A 23,428-nucleotide genomic window follows, 5' to 3' on the forward strand; every position below is an offset into this window, starting at 1 on the left:
TTACAAGACACAGGAATTTTGTACAGATCCGTTTAAAAGTAAGAATAACTCTTTGAAACCCCTAATTCTCTTAAACTAACTAAAAGAAATTTCAAGAAGTTTTCTTTCTGTTTGATGCCATTGTTCAAAGTTGTCATTATAGTGTTTAATTTCCAGCTTAGTAGCCTGAATACATGAGAGATGGCATGGATGCTTTATGGAAAGTTACGTCCATGTCCGGTGGCATAGCGAAGCCCGGGTGGGAAGCCCTGGCTGAGCCATCTCAGCAAAAGGGAATTGGGGGAATTTTGCACTGAACACACCAGGATATGTAGAAGTACATTGGAAGACGTGCTTTAAATTTTCCTCTGTGCTGTAAAAATGAAATATTTTAATTACTCTATTTCAATTTTTTTGGAAAAAGCAAACATTCTGTCTTTAGTGGCTGTACATTAAAACTTGTATCTTTTGATATAGCTGGAATCAGTGTTCTTATAGAGAGAAAAGAAACCTTACAAGTTTGGGAGTTTGCTCAAATCAGTTATTTCTGAGAAATATCTGCAATAATAACCGTCTGGGTTCTCGGAAACTTTCTTGTTCTTCTAAATGTCCTTTTCCCCGTCTTACCTCATGATAGCACATCGAGGTGGAATTTGCCTTTCAGAAGAAAACTACTTTCCAAATAAAGAAATAATTGCTTGATGCAGAGATTTTCACAGCTAGTTACTTTTCTTAGTAAATCAGAATTTTAAGTCAAATCCCTCTGCAGGTGTCCAATTTTTCTCTCCGTTCACTTCAATGTAAATCAAAATCTGTGTTATTTTGAGAAGAAAAGAGAGCCTGATTATTGTAATATTAAAGATTTTAAAAGGGTACATCATACCTCTGTTGATTATGGCAGTAGTGCTTTCGTTAGGGTTGTGATTCCTCCTCTAAGCACCTATTTACAGGCACATGCATGTTTTTGATACAGATCTGTCTGCTGTCCAGGAAAAACCAGACACAGGCGTGTGGGAGCTGCTCTTTCGTAATTGCTTGGATAATGGACAGTGAGTCTGGTTCCAAAACTTGCTGTGTTTATAATTCTCGATACAAAAGGCACAAAAAGTAGATGCGATAGTGCCAGATAGCATCTGTTTTACATAGCTTTTGGGTTGCAGTTTCTGATGTGTTATATCCTAATATTAAAAGATACGGTATAGGCAGGAGGCAGGTGGGTTGGCTGTTGCCTTCGTCCTGGCTGCGCTCAGGGTCAGGCAGGGGGATGCTCCTTCCCTTGGCAGAAGAAACCTCTGGACCACCAGCTGGGACAGAAAGAAAGGAAACAGGATGTGCAACAAGTGGAGAGGCTTAAGTGTGAACTGACATTAGGAGGCTCTGGGAACGAGAGCAAAGATACTATCAGAGCTGGGAAGTGGTGGAAAGGAGGATTTCCACAAGGATTTGGCTCAAGTCTTGCACGGCGTGCTGTATCCCAGGAGAGCACTGAAAGTGGGTCTGTCAAGAGCAAGTCTGAAGGACTGCTGCAAAGACCGAGTGGGGCAAGGGGAGTTTTGTTTAGAGACTTACTTTAAACTAGTCAAGGGAAAAACTTGTGGGACTGACAGATGGTGAAGTGTAGGACCCAAGTGGTACTGGATGAATGATGCTTACATTGTACATATATAGATGTCTGCTAAAATGACACAGCATAAAGCCAGACGTTTGTTAGCAGAGGCATATCTTCTAATAGGTAGGATGTTATTTCAGTCTCTTCTGACCTGTGTATATACTTATCGTATGTCTGCTTGAAAAGACCACACATGGAAAATTGCCAAAAACATTGTATTAACAAAGCCACATTCATTTGTGATGACCTTTTATCATAGCTGAGATTCAAAATTGCGTGTCATCTGATTTTAGACTTGCAGATAATAGCTTCAGTGCAATATAAATACTTACGTAGTTTTCTACAATCACCAACGTCCCTAATTTCAAAACAAGAAACCCATGGCAACAGTGATCTGCAAGGTGCTGTATGAAAAAAGGTGGAACACTTCTTTTTAATGTGAAACAACTCCAAATGTTCTGATTTTCCTATATATACCTTTTTGCGTGTAACTTTAGAATTGTCATGAAGATTTGAATATTTATTTATTTTTAAACTTTATGCGGTGGTACATATAGAACTTCAGCCGAAATCAGTAATATAGAAATGTAAACACTAGCTTATGTCATATTTATGAATTACATGGATTATCCTTTATATTGGGTTTATAAGCAACTTTTATTATATGGAAAATACTTTATTTTGAGTTCTTGTTTACACTCATAATGCAGTTCTAGGCAGGTTCAAGATGCTGGTTAACCTTTGAAATGTATTACTTGCCTAGTGCTTAACAGAGATAGATGACGAAGAAGTGCATATTAAAGCCTCTCAAAACACAGGATCATCAATCTTCAAGTAGCTTGGCTTCACGCAGCACGCTGCTATCCAGGATGCACAAGGCATATCTACAGCCTATGGAAGCTTGATGCATCCAGCCTCCTGCTTTTGCAGATTCTCGTTGGAAATGTCAATTGGACATTACCAACTGCCTCTCTGCCTGCCTTTAATATCTCTTTGATAATTTAATATGTTGTCTGACTCTGTGTGCTAAACTCATAGCCTATCACTTATTATTTTACTGACCTGATGGCTCTGGCTCTAGAATCTAAGTCCGTGTTTGAAACGTACTGTTCACATTTTATAATATTTTCTGTTTGGTCACATGGGTAATTAAAAGCATAAGCTTCTAATGAGTAACACAGATAAAAGAATGGGTTTAGATCTTCTTACTGGTAGTCCTTGCATTACCTTGATGTAAATTTGAAAATACAGCATTCACAACTTTGACATTAAAACCATACATTTAGTGAATAATGCATGTACTTTTTGTAAAGTCAAATTCAAAATAAAATCAATTGGTTACCATTACAGCCTCACGTAACTCTTTGATGTCAGCCTTTTCTGGCATGCTATTAATAAAGGCTTGTGATAAAATGTTTAAAGAGATATTGGTACTTTATGGAATTATACAAGCTGCATTTTCTTATACTATTTTTAACTCTTTGCAAATGAGCCTCAGCGAGCTGCCTTGTTTCTTCAGTTGAGTCCCCAGTAACCTGCCCAGAGATAGCTTGGAAGGAGTTTGCCCAAACACTGCTGACCGTCAGCTGATTTTTGTGCTTTTACTTGTCTACCTTTTGAAAGAATGCTGGCTGTGATAGCTTCTGTAGCATTGCTTTTATAACTGTAGTAAAATTAGGATATAAAACTGACTAAACTATAAATATCATTACAAAAACACATAAAGTGACAAAACCCAATTTACAACAGTTTCAGACAGCAACAGAAAAGATTTTTGTAGTTGTGGAAGCACACATTTCCACTGCATATGTGGTAATCCCAATAATCTGAAAATGGTAAAATGTCATTATTAAAATGAGTTAACCTATTAAACCTAGGTTTAAATGATTTTTTTTTCTTTTTTTTAATATCTAGGATGAAGATCGAACAGAGGAGGACAACAGCAGAGTTGAGCCTGTTGGCCATGCAGACACTGGTTTGGAGAATGCTACCAATTTTTCCCTGGAGTAAGTTACTGGCAGAACACTTTGTTTTAACGATGAGTCTTGAGACTGAACATAGACTAGCAAAAAACTCAGAATAATATGAGTGATACTAAGAAAGTGGGGCAGTCTTTATTAGGTCATGTGTCACTTTGGTTTTAAACAATTTGCCTCATGGACCTTTTTAAAGCAGATTTTAAACAGTTTAAAAAGCCTGTGTTAAAGATGAGCATTGGAAACTTGACATTTATAAGTGCTGATGCTACAGTAGGTTTTCTGCCTCAAAGAAGATGCTTATTTGATGGAAGTCTGAAAACTTGACAGAAGGAGTAGGGCCAGTGCTAGCACAAATAGATCAACAGGCAAGAATTTCAAAGGGGAAAATCTTAATTCCTGTCACCAGTTCACAGTCTGCTGAGAAGATGCGCATGGAAGTCACATAAGTTGTGTGGTCAAAAACCTCATACTTTATGAATGGATCAAAACTGATGTTGTTTAGGACTGGGAAGCTCCTCCTAATTTAAAAAAAAGCAGTAAAGGATATTTTATTTCATCACGACATACAGCAAGCTTGACCTTTTGCATTTCATTGCAAAGAGTTGATCCATACCTCACTATGGAATTAATGAGAAAATATCCCTTCTACACTTAAATTAAACCTTTTAAATTGTTTAAACTTAAATTTTAAATAAAAATAAATCTTCTGCTCCTATTATTTCTGAATTAAATGAATTAGGTGCAGAGGGTTTAAATGTTAGATAAAGATCATGGTGACATCTATTAGGCAATACATGCTGAGTTTTACTCTGTTCCATTTAAAAAATATGTTACGTTGTAAATTCCAAATGCTGTTTGCTAAATAGAGTTTGCAGAACTCCTGTCAAATTTAATGCTTCTTGGTGTTGCTTTTAAGTAACTTATTGACTTTTCATCATATGCTACTTCATTCATTTCTGTTTTGATGTCGTACTTCTTTGTATGTTTGTTGAAGTACTTGGCCCAAACTTCTGAGAAAATCAGGAAGCAAAATTGAAACCATCTCTCTTAGGAAGGGATAATTTCCTTTTGTTGTCCATTTTACGGAGTTTAACATTTGAATTTGGGATGGATTTTTTTGAAGAAGAAGTATAAGAAAAGTGAATGGCTAAACCGTAAGTGTGTATTTTGGAAAAAAGGAAGGTTACTGACTCAAGCCATAAAACAAGTTAAACAGTGTAGGCTGGATATGAAGACTGACTTTCTTTTTTTTTAATTTAAAGCTGTGTTTCCAGTTATGATAGTGCCAGGTGAATCACGCTGATTTTCACTTGTTCTCCTCCTCAGCCCTCACTTTTCTTTTGTGCTAATAGTAAAGTCAGAAAAAAGTTGATCATAGGGGGCCATAGGCATACAAATCGCAAAAGATGCCTTTTAGAGTGCCTTTTGGGGTTGAAAGGCGTTGCTTGATTCCCACGAGCTGCTTTGCACACTAGTTAATGAAAACTTAGCCTTAATGTACAGTGAGAATGAAATGAAATTAGCCTATACAGAAACTGGGACAGGGAACATCACCAAATGCTGTAATGCTGTCAACCTTAAAACATTGCTCTAGGTCTGAAGAATAACACATTTGTGGCTGATGTCTCTCAGCTCTCCTGTTGTTGCAATACCTCTTGAGCTAAACAGTGGCAGCAAGGATAGAGACCTTCCATTTGTGGTGTTTAAAACATGAGTTAAAAAAATCAGACATGAACTGAGGCATACAACAAATGTAAAGGTTACCTTAAAAAAAAATTAAAAAAAAATAATGTAGAAGAAATATAAACCAAACTGTAACACAGGATGTTTGTTGACTTCCTGACAATACATGGTCTGGTTATTCTCGGACTGCAGATTAAGCGCTGCAAGCTTTCGTGATGGGCCACCATATGATCAAGAGCTTATTGAAGGAAGTAGGAAATCTTTTACTGCTATCATAGGGCATTGGTCTTGCTCTTTGCTCCATTTCTAGATTAAATTTGATTTGTATGCTTATGAGAAACAAGCTTCTCCAAGATCTGTGTATATATATGTAGTGCCAGGAAATATGGAAAAAGTATGTAATACTAGAGAGAGGCATGAGCCACAAATTTAGATCGTGGCTTTCATTCAGATCTCTCACTTCCAGATTTACTGAGAAGTTTGGCCTTCGTGTATTATTTTCTCATTTGGGTATTTATAACTCTTTATGGTTTATGGGCTATATTCCACCCTTCCAGATGTGGGCATGTTTCAAATGCATTAGTAGATTTGGTCCAAATCTGTTTCTAGAATTTTTGCATGTCGCTTTCTGAACCGGTACTTTCCTCTTTCACTTTTCCCCTCTCTACGGCAAAAATTATAACTGAAAAGTAGATGCATAGTTGCTTCAGGAGGATGCCTGGTTGGTTTTGAATGTTATAGTTAAATCTTACTTCGGAAACTTTGCCTAGTAAGGAGATACAGATACAGCAAGCTTCCAGTAAAAGATACAGAATTACAATAAAACAAATTCATGTGTTTTAAAACTAGAAGAATTTAATCAACTAAAAATTTAATAATTCTCATTTGATTAAGGGGTAGTTATGTAAAAGCTAATGTTAAGGCCTAGAGTGGGCTCTCCCTAAGATAAAAAATAAAGCATCAGCTTTTAGGCTTTTGAGGAAAAATTGTATGTGGTATTTAAGGTATTTCTGCTTAGCAGTCAAAACAGTTTACTTTAAATTTAATTTTAGAATAAGGAAGAAATAAAACCAATATGCATGCAATGATGATACCTATTTTTATATAGCAAACTAAGTTTACAAAAAATTTCTTTGATTTTTGTTTGTTTTATTAATTGAACTGTTTTTGATGATTGATCTCCTTTCATGCCGTCAGATTAATCTTCAGGTACGTAGCATTCAACAATGCTTTCATCACCATGACTTGATTTCTGGAATGCTTTTGTTTTTCTGTGTATGTTTGTGTGGGGTTTTTTGGTTCCTTCACGGTACATGTTCATATTCCCTCATTCGTCATTGTCTCACAGTGATATGGTAAAGCTCGTAGAAGTCTCCAACGACGGTGGGCCTTTGGGAATCCATGTAGTGCCTTTCAGTGCCCGAGGCGGAAGGTAATGTATCGTGTAGGATTTTAATTGAATCATAACTTGCTGTGTTTTATCTTAGTTGTGTTAATTTCTGTATTGTCTGCCTTTGGCTTCTGTAGAATATTGTGTTTTTCAGAAGGCAGTCTCACTGATTAAGAAAGGAAGAAATGCAAGTTTACTGACTCTATACTTGGAATGCACTCAATAATGGAAAGGCACTGCTTAAAATGAGTTAGAACTGCGGGTTTTAGTAGCGGTTCTGTTGTGATCTCATGGGAAATTGAATTATAACGACATTTCTTTTTGGACTCTTAAAAATTATAATCTGCTGCTCTAATTCAGGTGGATACTTATGCAACATTTCCTTGCTGACTGTTTAGAGCCACAAGTTCCCAAATAACAGCAGGAGTCTAAACCAGAGGCGTCCTACGCCTGCGTTTGATAAGAGTGGAAGAGAAAACAATCATCACGCTTTCGATATTTAGCATTGTCCCATCTGTTGAGCTTAAAATGAAGTAGCAAAACCAGTTGAAACATTCTGGTTTTGGGGAAGGTGAACCTGTTTTAGTTATATGACAAGCTGGAACTCCTGAAGTTGGAATGATTACAAAAAAAAAAAAAAAGTAAAGAAAGTAATTTACATTAAAGATAACATTTTGGGGATTATATTAGTAAACAGAATGCATCATCTCTAATGCTTACTTTGCTAAAGTAGAGTTTTAGCATTTAGGGTGATTAACATAGTCTCAGAAAAATAGCTTAACTTTTGTAGTAATTAGTGGTGGATTTGAAGCTCTTAAGTATGTTGAAAAAATGATAATTCTTCAGGAATATAAGCAAATTTTATTTTGGTGATGCATGTTCTAAGTATACACTGTATTTTCCATCTTTAAGGAAAAGGGGAACAAATACTTTTTTTAAAAAGTAATCTTTGATTACATATGAAGGGGTATTATGTTCTCACATGTCTGTTGACCCAGCAGCAATTTCAGTTTAGTAATTAAAAGCAAAACTAACTTACTATATATATCTATCTCAAAAATTAATATCAACCTATTTTCAGAGATGATAAATGTATTTTTCCTTCTATACCAAATACCTTCACAAGATTTTAAACACAGCATAAGAGCTTTATTTGCAGTTGTTACTTTAAACCCAATGCTTTCATTGCCATACATGTATTATGAAAAAATGTAATTTTTTTAAATTCAAGGCTACTTTTTCTGGGGACTACAAGTATTAAGAACAAACTTCCGTAATGTGGTAAATTCTTCTATTCATGATCTGAAATTTAGTAAATTTGGTGTGGGGATGGAAAGGGCATGAGTGAATGGTACTTCAAACGTAAGCTCACAAGTAAATCCCCTAAAGTTGGAAACACTTGAAATGTTCACACAGTTATCTAGGATTTAGACATTGTGAAGGCCAAAAAAAAAAAAAAAAAAAAAAAATTTAAGAATGTTGGCTGCCTACTAAGTACTTGTTTAATAAAATTGATGTTAGAAATGTATATTTTGACATTTTGAATAAGAATTTTAACTCAAGTAAAATTCACTTCCAGGCTGTTAATGTGGTTGTCAAGTCTGAGGCGAAGCTTGAACTGTTTATACATAATGATAGCATGTAAAATGAAAAAGCCGTAAACACAGAAATAAAATACCTGACTTTTTTTAAGGACGCTAGCTATGTCAAGAGGAGGAGTTTTAACTCTTTTTTTGTCCTTTCTTACGAAGGAGTTTTAACTCTTTTTTTGTCCCGAGTTTGGGATTATATGATAAAGTTTTATTACAGGAAAGCCAATTTTAAATATAGATGTTTAGAATCAAGACGTACTTGAAAATCAAATTCTGTTACAAGGAAAATAATTTTTGTATTAAAATTTATCTACTTTTCGTTAATAATACTAGACTCCCCTCATTTGGGATGGTACGTGCAATTGCTGTCTGAGGTTTTTCGAACCCCCCAAAATAATCTACTGGAGAGGGGAGATACTTGGGTCCATGTCTTAAAAGTGTGGAGGAGCAGAGTTGGAGAGGACCTGGGATATTTCCAAAACATTTCTCCCATGCTCTCTGCCTTGTAGTGGAAGAAAAGTAGAGTTCATTGCTTGGTGTATTACTGATTATCCACATTCATGTTGTACTGCTGCTTTGCTGTCAGCTGTACCCACACCTCTACATGCTTTCAGTGAGGACAAAGACATTTTCTCCAGTGCCTGGAGCCTGGAGTGTGGGCAGGGAAAGGAATGCACTGAACTTCAGTTTTGGAGAACTTGGTGGGGGTTTTTGGTATTTGTTGTTGGGGGTTTTTGTTGTTGTTGTTGTTGTTTTTTTTTCTCCTGGTCCCCCAGCTCTTTTGAGCAGATAAGATAAGATACACTTGGTTCTCCTTTTGCTAGATTTAGAGGGAGAGCAGATGCTTGGCAGCGATCCTCTTCTGCCTACTTATTTCTCACTCTAGCATATGGCTGCTCTTTGTTCCTCCTCTGGCTGCAAAGCATAATGCTCTGTGCTACAGTGCACTAACTTACTTGAGCAGGGGATCTGCTCAGTAGAAACCTAAATATACAAAACCAAACACAGGACTCAGTAAAGACTTTGAGAGATGTCCAAAAAGAAAAGATCTGATGTATCATATAGCTTAGGCCATTGGCCCATCGTTGTTTTATATTTGCTTGGTGTTCAGTTCCAGTTATGCTGTGTTTTCAATTATTTTTCTTCCAGTTAATTTCTTTTGCTTTTGAAAATGTTACTCAATAGGCAACGGTTATTAAATCGGTAATTTTAAAAAGTGAAAAAGTGTAAAAACATCGTAATGCAATTCTCCCTTTTTTGCCCCCATGCATTAAGCAGGGGCCTTCTCCCACCAAAAAAATCCCCCCTCCCCCAAAGCAAACACCCCAGACCTCTAAAAATTATGTGCCATAACTATGTCCTTTATTTATATTGAGGAAATATTTGACTTTTTCACGCTCTTTTGAGGGTTTGGGTTTTGAGTAAAAATCTGTCTTCAATATTGGCTTTTGATCTTGAACAAAATCTGTAAAGATCTCTGCCTTGTCTATATAGATGCTACTAATTATTTCTGTTCCTAGTAAAACTGAGACTTTTTTTTAATGACAAAAAAAAGCCTCTCCGTAATTCTCTGGAAAAAGTACTATTGATTTGTACAGACATGGACGAACTCTCTTCTATGGATATGTTTCCTTATTATCCTTCTGTTTTTGCCTCTAGAAGTTTATCAGTCCTTTATTGGCCTTTTTGATCATATGCTTTGGATAACAGAGTTTGTTCACCTTATCAAAAGGGAGGAGGGGTATACATATTCATTCACATGCTTGTGAAGTTTTTCAAGATAAGTTTTGTTTGCAAAACCTGCTTGCGCATTTTTGCAATGGCATAGATGCAGTGCTAAGCGGAACAGGAGGCATGAAAATGAAAGCAGAAAGAAGGACAGAATAGAAAGTGAACAGGAAAGTGTTTAGATAAGAGTAGAGCAAAGAGGAAATGAATGAGAGGAAAGCATAAAAGGAAAGAAAATTCTAAATCTGGGCAAAATTGCCTTTCGCACCAATCCTTCCTTCTTATTAGGTACTCAGAGCGGAGAGCAAGCACTCAGTCCCTTAATAGCATTTGAGCAATCCTGGCTGATGGGGGATATTATGTTGATGCATAAATGGGGTTACATCTCCTCTGCAAGCTTAATAGTAATTATAGCATAATTTACCGTTATATGGCCTCTTCTACTTTTAAGAGTCTTTGAAATCTTCTCAAGCTCTATACCCTAGCTGCTCTTTGGAAATCCTGCCGTATCTGTCTTTGGAAAGAGATTCAACTGACACAAGGAATATATGAGATAACATCAGAAATCTCTGTGAATAATGATATGGAAGTTATAGTCCCATAGTCCCAGGACTACTGTGAAGTCTACTTAGTAAAACAGAACAGAAAAGGATTTGGATATTCATCTGAAAACCCCATAAAGAACATCCATTAATGAGTATCAGACACGTTACTTTGATGCAGAGCAGTATGTAGGGCTCTGCCAGCTGTTCTTCCTATTGAAGGAAGATGCCACAAAATCCATGATAAACCGTACAGCTAAAACCTGGCAGCTAAAAATACTTAATCTTTGGTTTTATGTTATATATCCTAAATGTCTTAAAAATATTAAGGAAGTCTCACAAGAATGGGAAAAATAAGAGACTGAATTTTATTGCTTTTTGTCAGTTTAAATGACAATTTAACAGATTTTATTAAAAAAAAATGAAAAACCTCAAATGAAGGTAGGCATTGATGTATACGCAATCCCCGTACGAGAAAATTGTTTGTACATTTTTCTGTTCTGTAGTTCTTTTATTTTTTTTTTTTCTTTTAGTGGAAGTGCCCTTCATTTTCTAGAGTTTATAACTCACTTCATATTTCACTGTAAAAGTTTTAGTCTTTTACTCAAGATACAAAGAAAACTAAAGTAATATGTAATGGCCATTGTCTATATTGAGAGTCCTTAATACCACCTTCAAGGTGCCTCTCTAATGATCGTATTCTGTTTGATCACGTAGGAGGTATGTGTTATCTGCATCTCCATTTATTCCTCTCCTGCATTTCCAACCTTTTAAGTCTCAAAGGTAGCCATGGTTTTCAAAAACATAAGCATTGGGAAAAGGTTCCCTGTGGTGTGAATGTACCATTCTCTCAGTCTTTTAGCTGAATTCAATGCTTTCTTTGTCTGATCTCAGCTTTTAAAAAGTTACATAAACTTAATTTGAAGTATTATTCAAGCTAAAAAGCTGAGAGGTAGTTACCAAAGATTGGAAACTGGTTCCGGACTTCAGGCGTGAAAGCTGATAAAGTTATTTGAATGCCTCTGCAGTAGCGCCGTGACGTCAATGTTGTGCAAAGGAGTTTATGTCCAATTTAGCATTGATCAGCCACAATAATTTAACTTGAACAAACAAGCTGATTTGCCTACTCTGACCTCCGAATCTCAGGAAATTTGTACCGTGTTTATGTTCCTGTAGAACTCGGAGATCTTTCATTGCGTGAAACCACCACACATCGGCTTTTCAATCAATGCTTATTTTTGCCCCTTAATCTAGTTTTTGCCTTTTCATGTTAGTGATTTTACATAAACATCTAAATTGGTTATTTTCTGTTCTGTCTGATTTGATTATATTACAGTTAGCTTGCAGGTAATAGGTAAATAACTTCAGTGTGTATGTACAATGGGTGGTGATGGCCGAATCATATTCTAGATGCTCAATGTAATATTTCTATTACTCTCGTAGTATTTACACTGTCAGTTTTTATTAAGACAAATTATCATTATTTCCATACAGCTGGATGGCATGTGGGGAGTTCACAATTTCAAAGAACTACCCAGACTAACTCAGGCAATTTAGATGTCAATAAAACACTCGCTGCTTGTTTCTAGTTTTATCATTGGTTATAATTTATACTGAGAACTGAAATGTTAACACATGTAGCTGAGTTTATTTTAATTGTATAATTGGAGTAATGAACCTTACGGAAATACAGTGGTGCAAATGCTAATATAATCTAAGCTGTTTACATTCCCAATTAGGTATTTAAAACAAATACAAAGATGGAGCTCTGTGCTTTGATACCGTTTCCCTTCTGTCCCCATGTCAGCTAACATTAGTCTAAAACAGTGCAGGTACCCAATTTCCATTTATAATTATTCTTTCGACAGGGTTCTAGACTTGCAGAGTGTTTTTGCAGAGGTTCACACAATATTTAATCTCAGTCTCAAAGAAGTTATAGTTTAAAACATTTATAATGGAAGAATTTATGTTAGAAAACATGTTGACTTACTTTAACTGGACAAGATTGAGCAAATTCAAATGCAGCCATGTATTTGTATGCTACATGGTTGTGTTTAAACAAATATATATACTGACTTTTGTATTTTATACTAGATTAGTTTACAGGCTTTCAAAATTTATGTTTTCCTAATGTAGGAAACGTAATATTGAAACCGTAGTAGAGCTACATCTCCACTTATCAGGATTAATGGTGGTGGCATACAGCAGGGAAAAAAAAATCCAATTAGTTTTTAGGTTATTGCATATTTGCAATATCAGGTCTACTCTGTTTATCTCCAGTTACTGCAACAACAAACAAGAATTCCCATAATGCCTTTCTTTAGAGTCGTATTCGTACATCTAACCATAATATGCTGAAGAAATACTGTAGGAAACTGATAGGCTTTTGTTACTAAAATTTTCAGGAACACACATTTTCTGCAAGTTCTAGGAGAGTTTACGCTGCTATGCAGAACAGCGTCCAGGGAATTGTTTCTGGAACTGTGTCTGAAGGGATCTTTTGCCCCATGTGTTTATATTAAAAAATTAAATAAATTAAAAGGCACTGTGAGGATCCTGGTTTCAAATTTGACTCAGGCTGTTCATCCAGCCTTGAATCTGTTCTCAGTGACTTTAACTTTATATGCCTTGGTTAACCTAGCTCTAACATTTGTTAAAAACCAAAATCCTCATGAGCACCATATGTTACGTCTGAGATGAGCAATCTTGCATTAGTAGAACTTGTAGCCTTTGTTTAATGAGATTATTTGCAATTTTGACCGGTAGTTTATTTATGTGTTACGTTGTTTTACCGTTGGCTGGGATTAGTAATATTTTTACTAGATTTGAGAGTTTAGGTGAAGTAAATTTAAGATACGACAAACCATGCATAAAGATGCATCTTGCATTAATAATTTACTATAACTTCAGAATGTGAAACAGTAGAAAGCAACATTTCAAGAAAAATGCTATGCAAAAACCATTGATAGACCAATTACCTTGTAATCATAAGTACATGGAGACACTGGGATGAAATAATCATATTATTTTGTGTAGTGTATTATAGTATTAACTTGGAGTGTTGTACTTTCTGTAGAATGTGTTTTGGTATTTAACATATTGATATTTTGATATTTTTATATTTAACCATACAAACGAAACACCTGTTGCCGTTGCTGTGTATGCTCTCATGCAAACGTTGCATGCACATTCAAATTCTGAATTGTCGTTGGGCATTACAGAGGAGCACACCTGTATCGAAGTGCTGTTGGGCATGAAGTGAAAGAAAAGGAAGAGTAGACACAATTCTTTCCTCTCCCCCTCAAATATTGTGGTGGTTTTCTCTTAAATGTAGCGTTCCCAATTTTGTATTTGCTTGCTTATCTCTTCTGCATTTAGAGATGTCCTCTTCAGGACCTTCACTGTGGGGCTCAAACACATTGTCTCCCCAGAGAAATTCAACAACTCACAAGTGAAAAAGTCGCAAACTTGTTTTCTAACCATCAGTTTTATATGTATGAAAACTATAATTCTGATTAAAATAATGTAGTGAAGGCATACAAGTATTTTTCCTTTTTATTATCAACATTCATAACTGTTATTTTAGTGCTTTCTGCAACTAACAATCAATCTAGAAAATTTTATTTTTTATAATTATTTATCAATTTTAAAAACCTGAGACTGTGTTCAAAGCTTATTTTAGTGAACAGAAGGAAAAAGGGATGGAATCAATATCTTTAAAATTTGTTTTGTTTTACTTCCTGTGACAACATACCTTCATAATTTTCAGCAAATTTTAGTACAATAAATGGAGTGCAACATGGTCATTAAGTTAGTGTGTGACTGTTGTGGACTTTTAGAATTTTTTGTCATGCAAACTGTTAGAGGATTGTGGGAAAGACAAACAGAAAACCACCTAAAATATCTAGATAATACAAAGTGTTGCACTACCTTGGTGATCAGAAAAAAACCTCATGGAATAATTGTTTTTGCTTTGGGAAATTTAGGAAAATTGGTTTTGCTTTTTTTACTTTCCTTTTTAATGGGAGATGCTGGGTTGCTGGAAGGAATCTACAAAAGGCGGAACTTTCCAAACCCAAAGAATATCAACTTGGGATGGGAAGGGGTAGGACTAGATACACACTAGTATTGGTTGTGGTTTTCAAGATTTTTTTTTTTTTTTCCCCCTGAAATGTGTGTATTCTAGAGAAATGATACTTTAGCTTTATGGAATCTTTCTGGTTCTTGTGCTCACCAGTGTTATGGCAAAGAGACAGTTTGCTAATTGCAGCAGCTGAGCTCAAGTCAAGCCCAATCACAGTTAGCATCAGTGACTGCACCCAAGTTGTCCATCGGGCTCCAAATGAGGGTGGAGGAGGTTTGCCTCTGATGGGAACCCTGGACAGGTCAGAGGTGCAGTACATTAGGTGTTTGCAAAATACTCCGCATCAGTTGGAAACAGAGTAGTATCCCTTAAATGTTAATGTCTGACTCAAACTTCATTTGATGATTTGTGTTGTCAAAATGCTTGATGTTGTTTTTCTCCTCACAGTCTGTTTACGTGTATAGATCCTTTCAACATCATATCTTAATGTCTCTCGGTGGTTCCAAAATGGAAATACTACTGGGATTGTTTCTCTTACTCCTTCATCTGCCTTGTAGGAGAAAACGTATGACTGTTCTGTAAAATAAATGTCTTATTTGCATGTGTTTATGATAAATTGGTAAATGAAGATTTAAAGTGGAAGAAATAAATTAAAGTTAATTTTGTTTTTCTGACCCATTTGATGAAGTGCTCAAGCGCATATATAACTTTTGAGCGCATGAGGAGTCCTTTTAAGCATCATTGACTGCTCATTTACTTTGAGGTATGTGTGAACTGAAGTGCTACGATCACTGAAAGTTTTGTGCTAAAAGACATATGTGGTCTTGCAATTCCTGCCACGCAACCAAGTATTTTCCATGCCATGCCTTGAAAGGACTTCTGAAAAAGTAATGCTGTTGACTTGGATGATGTGAATTTGACCCACTGATACGTCCTGTGGGATTTCAAAGTAAAGCTGATCTTTAAAAACATCAAATGCAGTGTCGATGCAAGAATAATCCTGAAGATTGAATCCTTCTTCAAACCTAGAGTTCAGGTATAGAAACATCATTGACTTTTCACACTATCCTGCCAGTACCTCAGAAATCCACTCTTCAGGATCCATTTCATAATTTCAGGTTGAATATTTGTTTACGTTTTCTCTCTAAGAATGTCCTTAAGATGACACTGTGGGTAAGCACTAGACAGGTGACCAACTCATTGCACAGAGGTTATCAAATGGTAATTGTCTTCAGTCATTACTGAACCAATTAATTTAAGATAATATGCTGAATTAAAAATGCCATTTAAGTTTTTAATTTCCTCTTTGCTGTTAGTAAAAAAAGTTAAGGCTTAAAAATAAAATCATTTGGTTTGCATGAAGTTCATGAGTCCTCTATCCATCCCTTCATCATAGGCTGCTTATTACGTGAGATGACCCCACGTTTCACTTGCACAGAAGCAGTAGTGATGGCTGTGGTATTCTCTGCTAATTCAGAAAATCAAATTTTAAGTTGAACCTCTTCAACTTCAGTTAACTAGCACAAAAGATGCCCGCTGTCAGATGTGTGGTGCTTCTTGGAGCTTTTACTGCTCAGAAATTTAGGCCTTTTGCAAGAATGGACGTGCCATCATCACACTACCTGTTCGTTCTTCCTTTTAAATGACGTGCTTGATTCACCTAGGGTCTTTGTTTCATGGATAAGGGGTAATAAGTCAGGTAATGCTTATAAATTATTTGAAATGATGATATCCTACTTCAAGGTAAAGATGGTTTAAAATTTAGTTTCTATAGTGATTATGATAAAATATTAAATCAGTAGGATTTCTGTGCTGCAAATTGTTAGAACAGTAATCATTTGTAATCTTAATGTTCCAGAACCCTGGGGCTGCTGGTAAAGCGATTGGAGAAAGGTGGAAAAGCTGAACAAGAAAACCTTTTTCGTGAGAATGATTGTATTGTCAGGATTAATGATGGAGACCTTCGGAATAGGAGATTTGAACAGTAAGTATACTTACCTCATGTTACATTGCATTATTTAATCTTTAACACTGCATCTTGCAGTAATTTGAGGAAATAAAGTATTTAAGTAAAATTGTTAAGCTTGCCTTTCTAATAAAGAACAGATACGCTAAGGGACGTTAGTGGTTTTTAATTAGCCAAACTACAAAAAAAATCAGGATAATTATTGTCATTAGAGTATATGCACTTCTCATTTGATTGTTTTTACACATTACGGATTTTTTTCTTCTTGCATTGGTAAACTGTTTATTGTGAAATTCCCATGTGAGTTTTTGCTCTTATACATGCAATGCATCGTGTTCAATAAATGTGGACAGCATGGAGACTTTAACATTTTAAAAATATTTGTGTGTTTGTGTGTGTGAAAACTAAAGGTCCTATATGCAGAAACTTCCTAGAGAAGTTTGAGAGATCATAAATATTTGCTCAGTGGAAGCCTGGACTTGGTAGAATCCTGAAATGGTGAATCAGAAAGACTTTTAAAAAAGTTGTAGTTCACATGCAGATAATTGAAAGAGAAAGCAGAAAAGAGGTATGCAGAACATGAGTTTTTTCAGTGATGATAATATTGTTCTGAAAACCCTAACACGTTGAGGGCCAAAGGAATATTGTTTATTGTGATATACTTAATATACATTTGAAATGTGTTTTTTATTTCTTTGACTCTAACCTGGATTGGAACACGACCCTGTACCATATGGTTGAAAGCAGCTTGTCTCTGCTTGTTCTGTGGTTCTGAATCACCATTTCTTAAGTCTGTGAAGAGACTTGTTGACTTGTGCATTTTGGATCGTGACCTAGAGCCCGATGTCTGTCTGTGCACGATTAAGCATTTTTTTCCTATTTCTTAATGTATTCTGAAAGACTACTAACTTACAAAAAGTTAAGTGTAAACCAGACTTTTTGCAAGACTGCATACACTCTCAGCACATTATGGAAATACATAGTCTTTGTATAAAGTGTAGTTTTCATTCTAATAATTCTGTTGTCACTGGGATTACTGTATCTGAAGAAGTAATTATCAAGGTTCAAACCAAAAGGACACTGCAGTCCTGCCATAGGACTATCTGCATTTCAAGACTGTGGTTAAGATTTTTGCTTTTCCAAGTCCAGTATTTGGTACATTAGTTGTTAAGCGTATTTAACCATTGTGTTACCCTGAGGCAATAAACCTTAGCAAGAAGCAGACCAAGTAGACTAGCGAACAGATTCAAGTTGTATGGTTTATGCTTGAGTGCAATGTGTCTGTCAGCTCATGTTGCTTAATTAACATCAGTAATTATGCTTATAATGTCTTGCAGTCTGCCAGTCCTAATTTGCTAATTTTCTGTTCATTTTGAAACCTAGAGCACAGCATATGTTTCGCCAAGCCATGCGTACGCCGTTCATTTGGTTTCACGTGGTCCCCGCGGCAAATAAAGAGCAGTATGAACAGTTGTCCCAAAGCGAGAAGAACACGTACTACTCCAGCCGGTTCAGCCCCGATTCCCAGTATGCTGACGGCAAAAGTATTAACAATTCTGGACTTCACACGTTACAAAGAATGTCTCGAGCGGGTAACCAGTCCGATCAGACAGACTCCTACTCACAGCTACCTCATAGTGTGAATTCATCAGGGAAACCACCCTCGGGCCTGGTACCATCACCTCAGAAAGTTCTCACCTCCACTGCAAACAGTGGGTATAACACCAAAAAGATAGGGAAGAGGCTCAGTATACAGCTGAGAAAAGGTAAGGCAGTAGTGCGCTCCTCATATGGCATGAGTGCATGTATGTGTGTCCGGTGCCATTGTATTGGGCGGGACAGCTTGCAGAAGCACCGGGGAAGTGATGGATTGATTCTTGAAGCCCAAGTGGCTGGGTTGTCCCTGACAGCATGCCCAGGAGTCCAACCATGCATTCGTGTTGTGCAGTGTGTTTGCAAAAGGCCATTTTGAAGAGTGCTTTAACATTGTTTTCTGTCTCTCAGCTAATAGAGCAGTGCAGTAAGTGCTACAAATTCTCTTGGCCAAGACCCGGGGAGGGGTGAACTATTTAACTAATAAAAGTAAATAAGCGAAAATGGCCCATATTTTGTACATTACAGGTATCATGACTTTTCAAATTGAATAACTGTGATTTTGCCGTTAGATTTTAAGAGTGTGTTGGATCCAGTTGGTAAATGGGACTTTCTAATTTCCAGCTAAAGCTTTTTTTATTCCACTGGGATGTGAAAGTCTTTGCTTAAACGGTTGAGATGTAATGTGATATTTCCTATCTTAGGCCTTATGCTAATGTAGTTTGAATGGGGGTGAGAGACTATTTAAAGGCAGAGGAGAAAGCGTTGCATGCTTATCTCAACATCTGTGTTATGTGCACATGTAGATGCACTGGTACATCCATGGAATTTTTATGATGTATTAAATGTCCTTAATGAGAAAATTTGGTATGTTTCTGTAGTTACCATCTAGATGCTTTTAAGATAGTTTGAAGTATAATGAAACGGTGTTTAGATGCAAGTATTTCTTAGCTCTTGGGAAATGATTTTTGTAAAGGATTATACATGCTGTAAACTTTATGGTATTAAAATGAGCATGTTTAAGGTTAGATATAATTTGATCTCTAGGAGCAAGAATAGGGTTTACATTACACAGCAAAAAGTTTACCCATGTGACAGTATTCTCCGTGAACTCCAAGTACGTTCCCCTTAGGATATCGTATATGCTTAGTGTTAATAATTTTTATTAATTAATCTTTTTATCAAAAGGTATTGAAGACAATGCATTGAATGGTAGAGATTTTACAGTTTCACAGGTACCAGGCTACTTGTCACATTATCATTATGCTTTCCTTTCTATGAACTTCACATGAACCACCAGATTGCTTCTTTCTGCTTGCTGAATTTTAAGCTCTACAAACTTGGATGACATAAGGTTGAGTTGACAGTTTGCTTCTGTTGTTGATGCTCCTTCAATAAATTCTTTAGGCCATCAGCTCAGATCAGTCTGTTTGGAAAAACTTACTGTTATTGGCTGAGTAAGGAATAACTGTGCTTACAAATATGCTCTCAGTCACTACAGTGATTTTTACCTATTTGTCTCCAGAAGCCTGCAGAAATATCGCTCAGACATTACATAAAAGAATTCTTGGCCAGGAGTGGAAATATACATTTCGTATAATTTAAAAGCACCAACAAATGAATATAGAATATGATAACACAATATATTTGCATGAAACAAATGTGATGTAATAGCTGCTCATAAGAAATGAGAATATAATTTTGACATGTTATGGATACTTTGACTGTGATGTGAGGTTACATTTTGGTCCTCTTGCACTGGTTATTGTTTCATAAATACTCTCCCCACTTCTATAATATAGTTTAGCCTTGCTGGCACCAATATATTAGATGGTTTTGGAAGAAGATGCATGCTACCTGTTGATGGAAAGTGATCTGTGAGATACTTTGACATGTAGTTCACACCAGAGAAGTTTGGTGGCTCTTACGCTAGTATAAGCTTTGAAATCCGTGTCTAGAATATATTTCAGAAGTTTAGAGGGGGTATTTGTTTCTAACAGTTTGCTAATGTGAGAATACTACTTATGCAGAAATGGCATCTAGCTCAGATTATAGACAGACAATACACTAAATAGTTTCTGTCTGTATTTTATGCATAAAGATATTAAAAAAAAAAAAAAGGCATAAGGAAGGATACATTTTTGTCATTGCTGTCTTTCATTTGTTAATATCCACTGTGGAAAAAGGCATGTCCTTCCATTTTGGCTTTCATTTGATCCCTCTGAGAACATACATGTGGAGCAACAAATTAAGCAAAACACTTAAGGATGCCCCCAAGTAGTTTGTTATAAATATAAGTGCAATAGGGATGTTGATTGTCTTTGATTATTTCTAATGAAGGATGTTGTAATAATACAGGCTTTATAGATATTTAACAAATGTACTTTCTTTGTAGCTAACAGACAGCAGTTATTTCACCAATTACCATCATTAGTTTAAAAACTCCTTGTGGGGTGCATTAAGGCATACAAGCATGTAAGGCTTCATCTTGAAATTCACTTTTGATTTAACCTGTGCATTCTGGTTAATGATGTAGTATATGAGAATTGACTCTTTTTCAATACAGACAGACCTTCTGTGTTACAGCTGTGTTTCTATATATTGCATGAGCTTTATTATATAAAATGACATGGTAAGGTAGCCCTACAGTATGTGCTTCTGTAATTATGATTTCTTAATATTTATTGCTGTTGTGGCATTTTAAAATAACCTGAACTTTCATAGGATTTAGCTGTTTAATAAAGTCAGAAGAGAAGGTCAGTCATATGTTTCAGTCAATGCAGAATGTTTGTTGGCTTTTCTAAATGAAAATGGATATCTGTTTATCTTTCCTTAAAGGTCAGGGCCTGAACTTTTAGCATATAGATGTAGGGGTTATTGCTGATATTCTAATGCCATTAAGGCTGTATAACAGTGTAGCTTAATAGCTCACACAAATTAAGATAGTACAAGAGATGACAGTGAGCCTGTGTTTAGATATATTTTGCTGTAAGCTGATACACAGTAAGTATAAATAAATAAAAATAGTTCTTTACAGCTAATATATAGAGAAGATAAAACCACTGGTATAACACCCAGAGTGTTAGGACCAATTTTGACCTCATATACACCAGGACAATTCCAGAGTGTTTCTTCTTTGACTGCAAGGGTTCAAGTCAATGCAATTGAGAGAAATTTAGTCCAGCATTTATAAATAATAAATAACCGATTATACAACAAATGATTCTAAGGCTTAGTCTTTGAGCACTGAGTAACTCGCAGCATTTAGCGTGATACTCAGTAAAGCATTCAAAAGACAGCTTTTCAACTGGACGTTGTATTTATATATTCATACATACTGGTTTTGACATCACTGTACTAAGACAAGCCTGAAGTACTCAATCTTTAAATTAGCTTCATTTTATTTGATTGCCCTTAAGTGTAATACTCATTGCATCGGATCATTTCTACCTATAACTACTTATTTGTCTAGCTAAATTAAATATATAATTCTTGAGGTAGAATGTCAAAACTGAGCTCTTGTGTTTTAAGTTGGTCCTAGTTCCACCAAATATTTTGCTATTTTTTGTCTGAAGTATTCAGTGCATCAGGACTTCAGTCCACATCTCCCTGCTTCCAGAGAGCAACTTAACTACCAGCCATGGGAGTTGTGATCATCTCTTCCTTTTTGGCCCAAAGAATATTTCTCTCTTGCAAAATAGTATAGCTTCAAGAGAAAGAAATGAGTGACACAACTGCAGGATACCTTACAGCGGGAAAGCTGTAGGAATCACCGAGTCCATCACAGAAAGGGGGTAGCAGCTGTGTCCTAGGAGATGGTGAGTCCTGAGAGGGAGGAGGCACCTTTGTGTGGTGCAACGGAGAAGAATGGTTAAATCGTAGATGTGAGGAGGATTATGAGACTCCTTGCCCGTCAGAGTTTCTCGTTAGATTCCTGTTTGGCTTGCTGGCCCTTCTGTGGTTAATAATGCTCCATCTTGCGTACAGAGCCGAGCTTAAACACTTCAAGTCCCACCAGGTGACTGGGCACTCAGCGTTACAGTGCAGTGACACTCAGCCCTGCCACACCCAAGTTCGTTTCTGCAAGAAGTCATTAGAGACACAAATAAGATGCCATGGATAGTTTGGGAGTACGCTAATTTAAAATGGCATCACGTTTGCCATGGAGTAAAGCATGTATATGGACGATTACTTGTTTTACTTGGGTTTATAGAGCAGAGTGTACAAGACAGGACCCTGGACTTGTCTGTAAGGTATCCTGCATCATGTATCTGAAGTGTACAGCTTTACATACATTTTTCATCATACTCTTCTGTTTTCCCACACAGTTTCTTGAGCCAGACTTTGAACTGACATTTTAAATTTTTATTTAAAATTTCTTTTGAAGGGATATGTTCTCTTAGACTGATTTTAGAATTCTTGTTCAGATGCAGTATGAGTGTTTGTCACTTTTGAAATGAAGCATGTAGATTCCTAAATTACTTAAGTGACCTTGAGAAATGAGATTCAGAAGTGAAGCAAATCATTTTGGGCATTATTAGCCATTGAAGAAACATAAACTGCATCAAGTTTCATCTTTCCATTTTTTAAAAACACTTCTGATCACTATTTTTTAGTAGGCTGTAGCAAAAAGGGAAGAATGTTTCTGCTAGATTGATTAAAGATTTTCTTGAGAGGTCTGAGCTTTGCCTGGAGAAAAAAAGTTGTTCCAAATCACTCTACACAAAAATGGGCATGCAATTAATTTGTCTAGATTGTGCATGTGGCTGCAGAAATTTTATAGACAGCTGAGCAGTCAGCCTTCTGAGCAGTCATTTGCACGTACAGTTACCCTCACTACACATACACAAATTCTGAAAATATGGAACTTAAACTAGGAGCAGTAAAATAACTTTTCAGGAAGTATCTAAAATGGTCTTGGTTAGTTTAGGGAAGCCCCTGACAATGAGGACAGCATATTTGCTGTTCAGCTCTTGCATGAGGTCCAGTCCTTAATAAAAATTGCTTTCTAGCATAAACCAGCAGGATAATTATTTCAGCAATCATCCATCTGTACATGGATCTCAAGAAAGAGCCTACTGTGAAAAAGCAGGAACTTGAAATGCTTGGAAGGAGAGTGTCTGCTCTGATTGTTGTCAGAGAGTGTCTGGCCCTCTGCTTAGTTTTCTTGTAATGTTATCTCACTCCTTGTTCTGGATAGTTTTATAATCTAATACTTTCATTAAGTGGGGATGCTTTATTTTGTAATTTTTGTGACTTTGTGTCACAAACTGTTTATATGGG

The 23,428-nt window shown here is 36.2% G+C and overlaps 1 protein-coding gene across 16 annotated transcripts in view; it reads left to right on the forward strand.

Moving 5' to 3' along the window:
• Nucleotides 1-23,428, forward strand: part of PARD3 (par-3 family cell polarity regulator) — a 465,648-nt gene that overhangs the window by 237,096 nt on the left and 205,124 nt on the right. For 14 of the 16 annotated variants that reach the window (XM_075492487.1, XM_075492496.1, XM_075492494.1 and 11 more), the window contains 4 exons: nucleotides 3,503-3,594; nucleotides 6,599-6,682; nucleotides 16,445-16,570; nucleotides 17,936-18,318. In XM_075492487.1, the coding sequence (XP_075348602.1) occupies nucleotides 3,503-3,594; nucleotides 6,599-6,682; nucleotides 16,445-16,570; nucleotides 17,936-18,318 (685 nt within the window). The remainder of the gene's footprint in view (nucleotides 1-3,502; nucleotides 3,595-6,598; nucleotides 6,683-16,444; nucleotides 16,571-17,935; nucleotides 18,319-23,428) is intronic. The other 2 variants (XM_075492486.1, XM_075492492.1) reach the window with 1 other exon arrangement.

This window comes from Mycteria americana, chromosome 2, assembly GCF_035582795.1.
Source record: "Mycteria americana isolate JAX WOST 10 ecotype Jacksonville Zoo and Gardens chromosome 2, USCA_MyAme_1.0, whole genome shotgun sequence".
NCBI classification, from domain to species: domain Eukaryota; kingdom Metazoa; phylum Chordata; class Aves; order Ciconiiformes; family Ciconiidae; genus Mycteria; species Mycteria americana.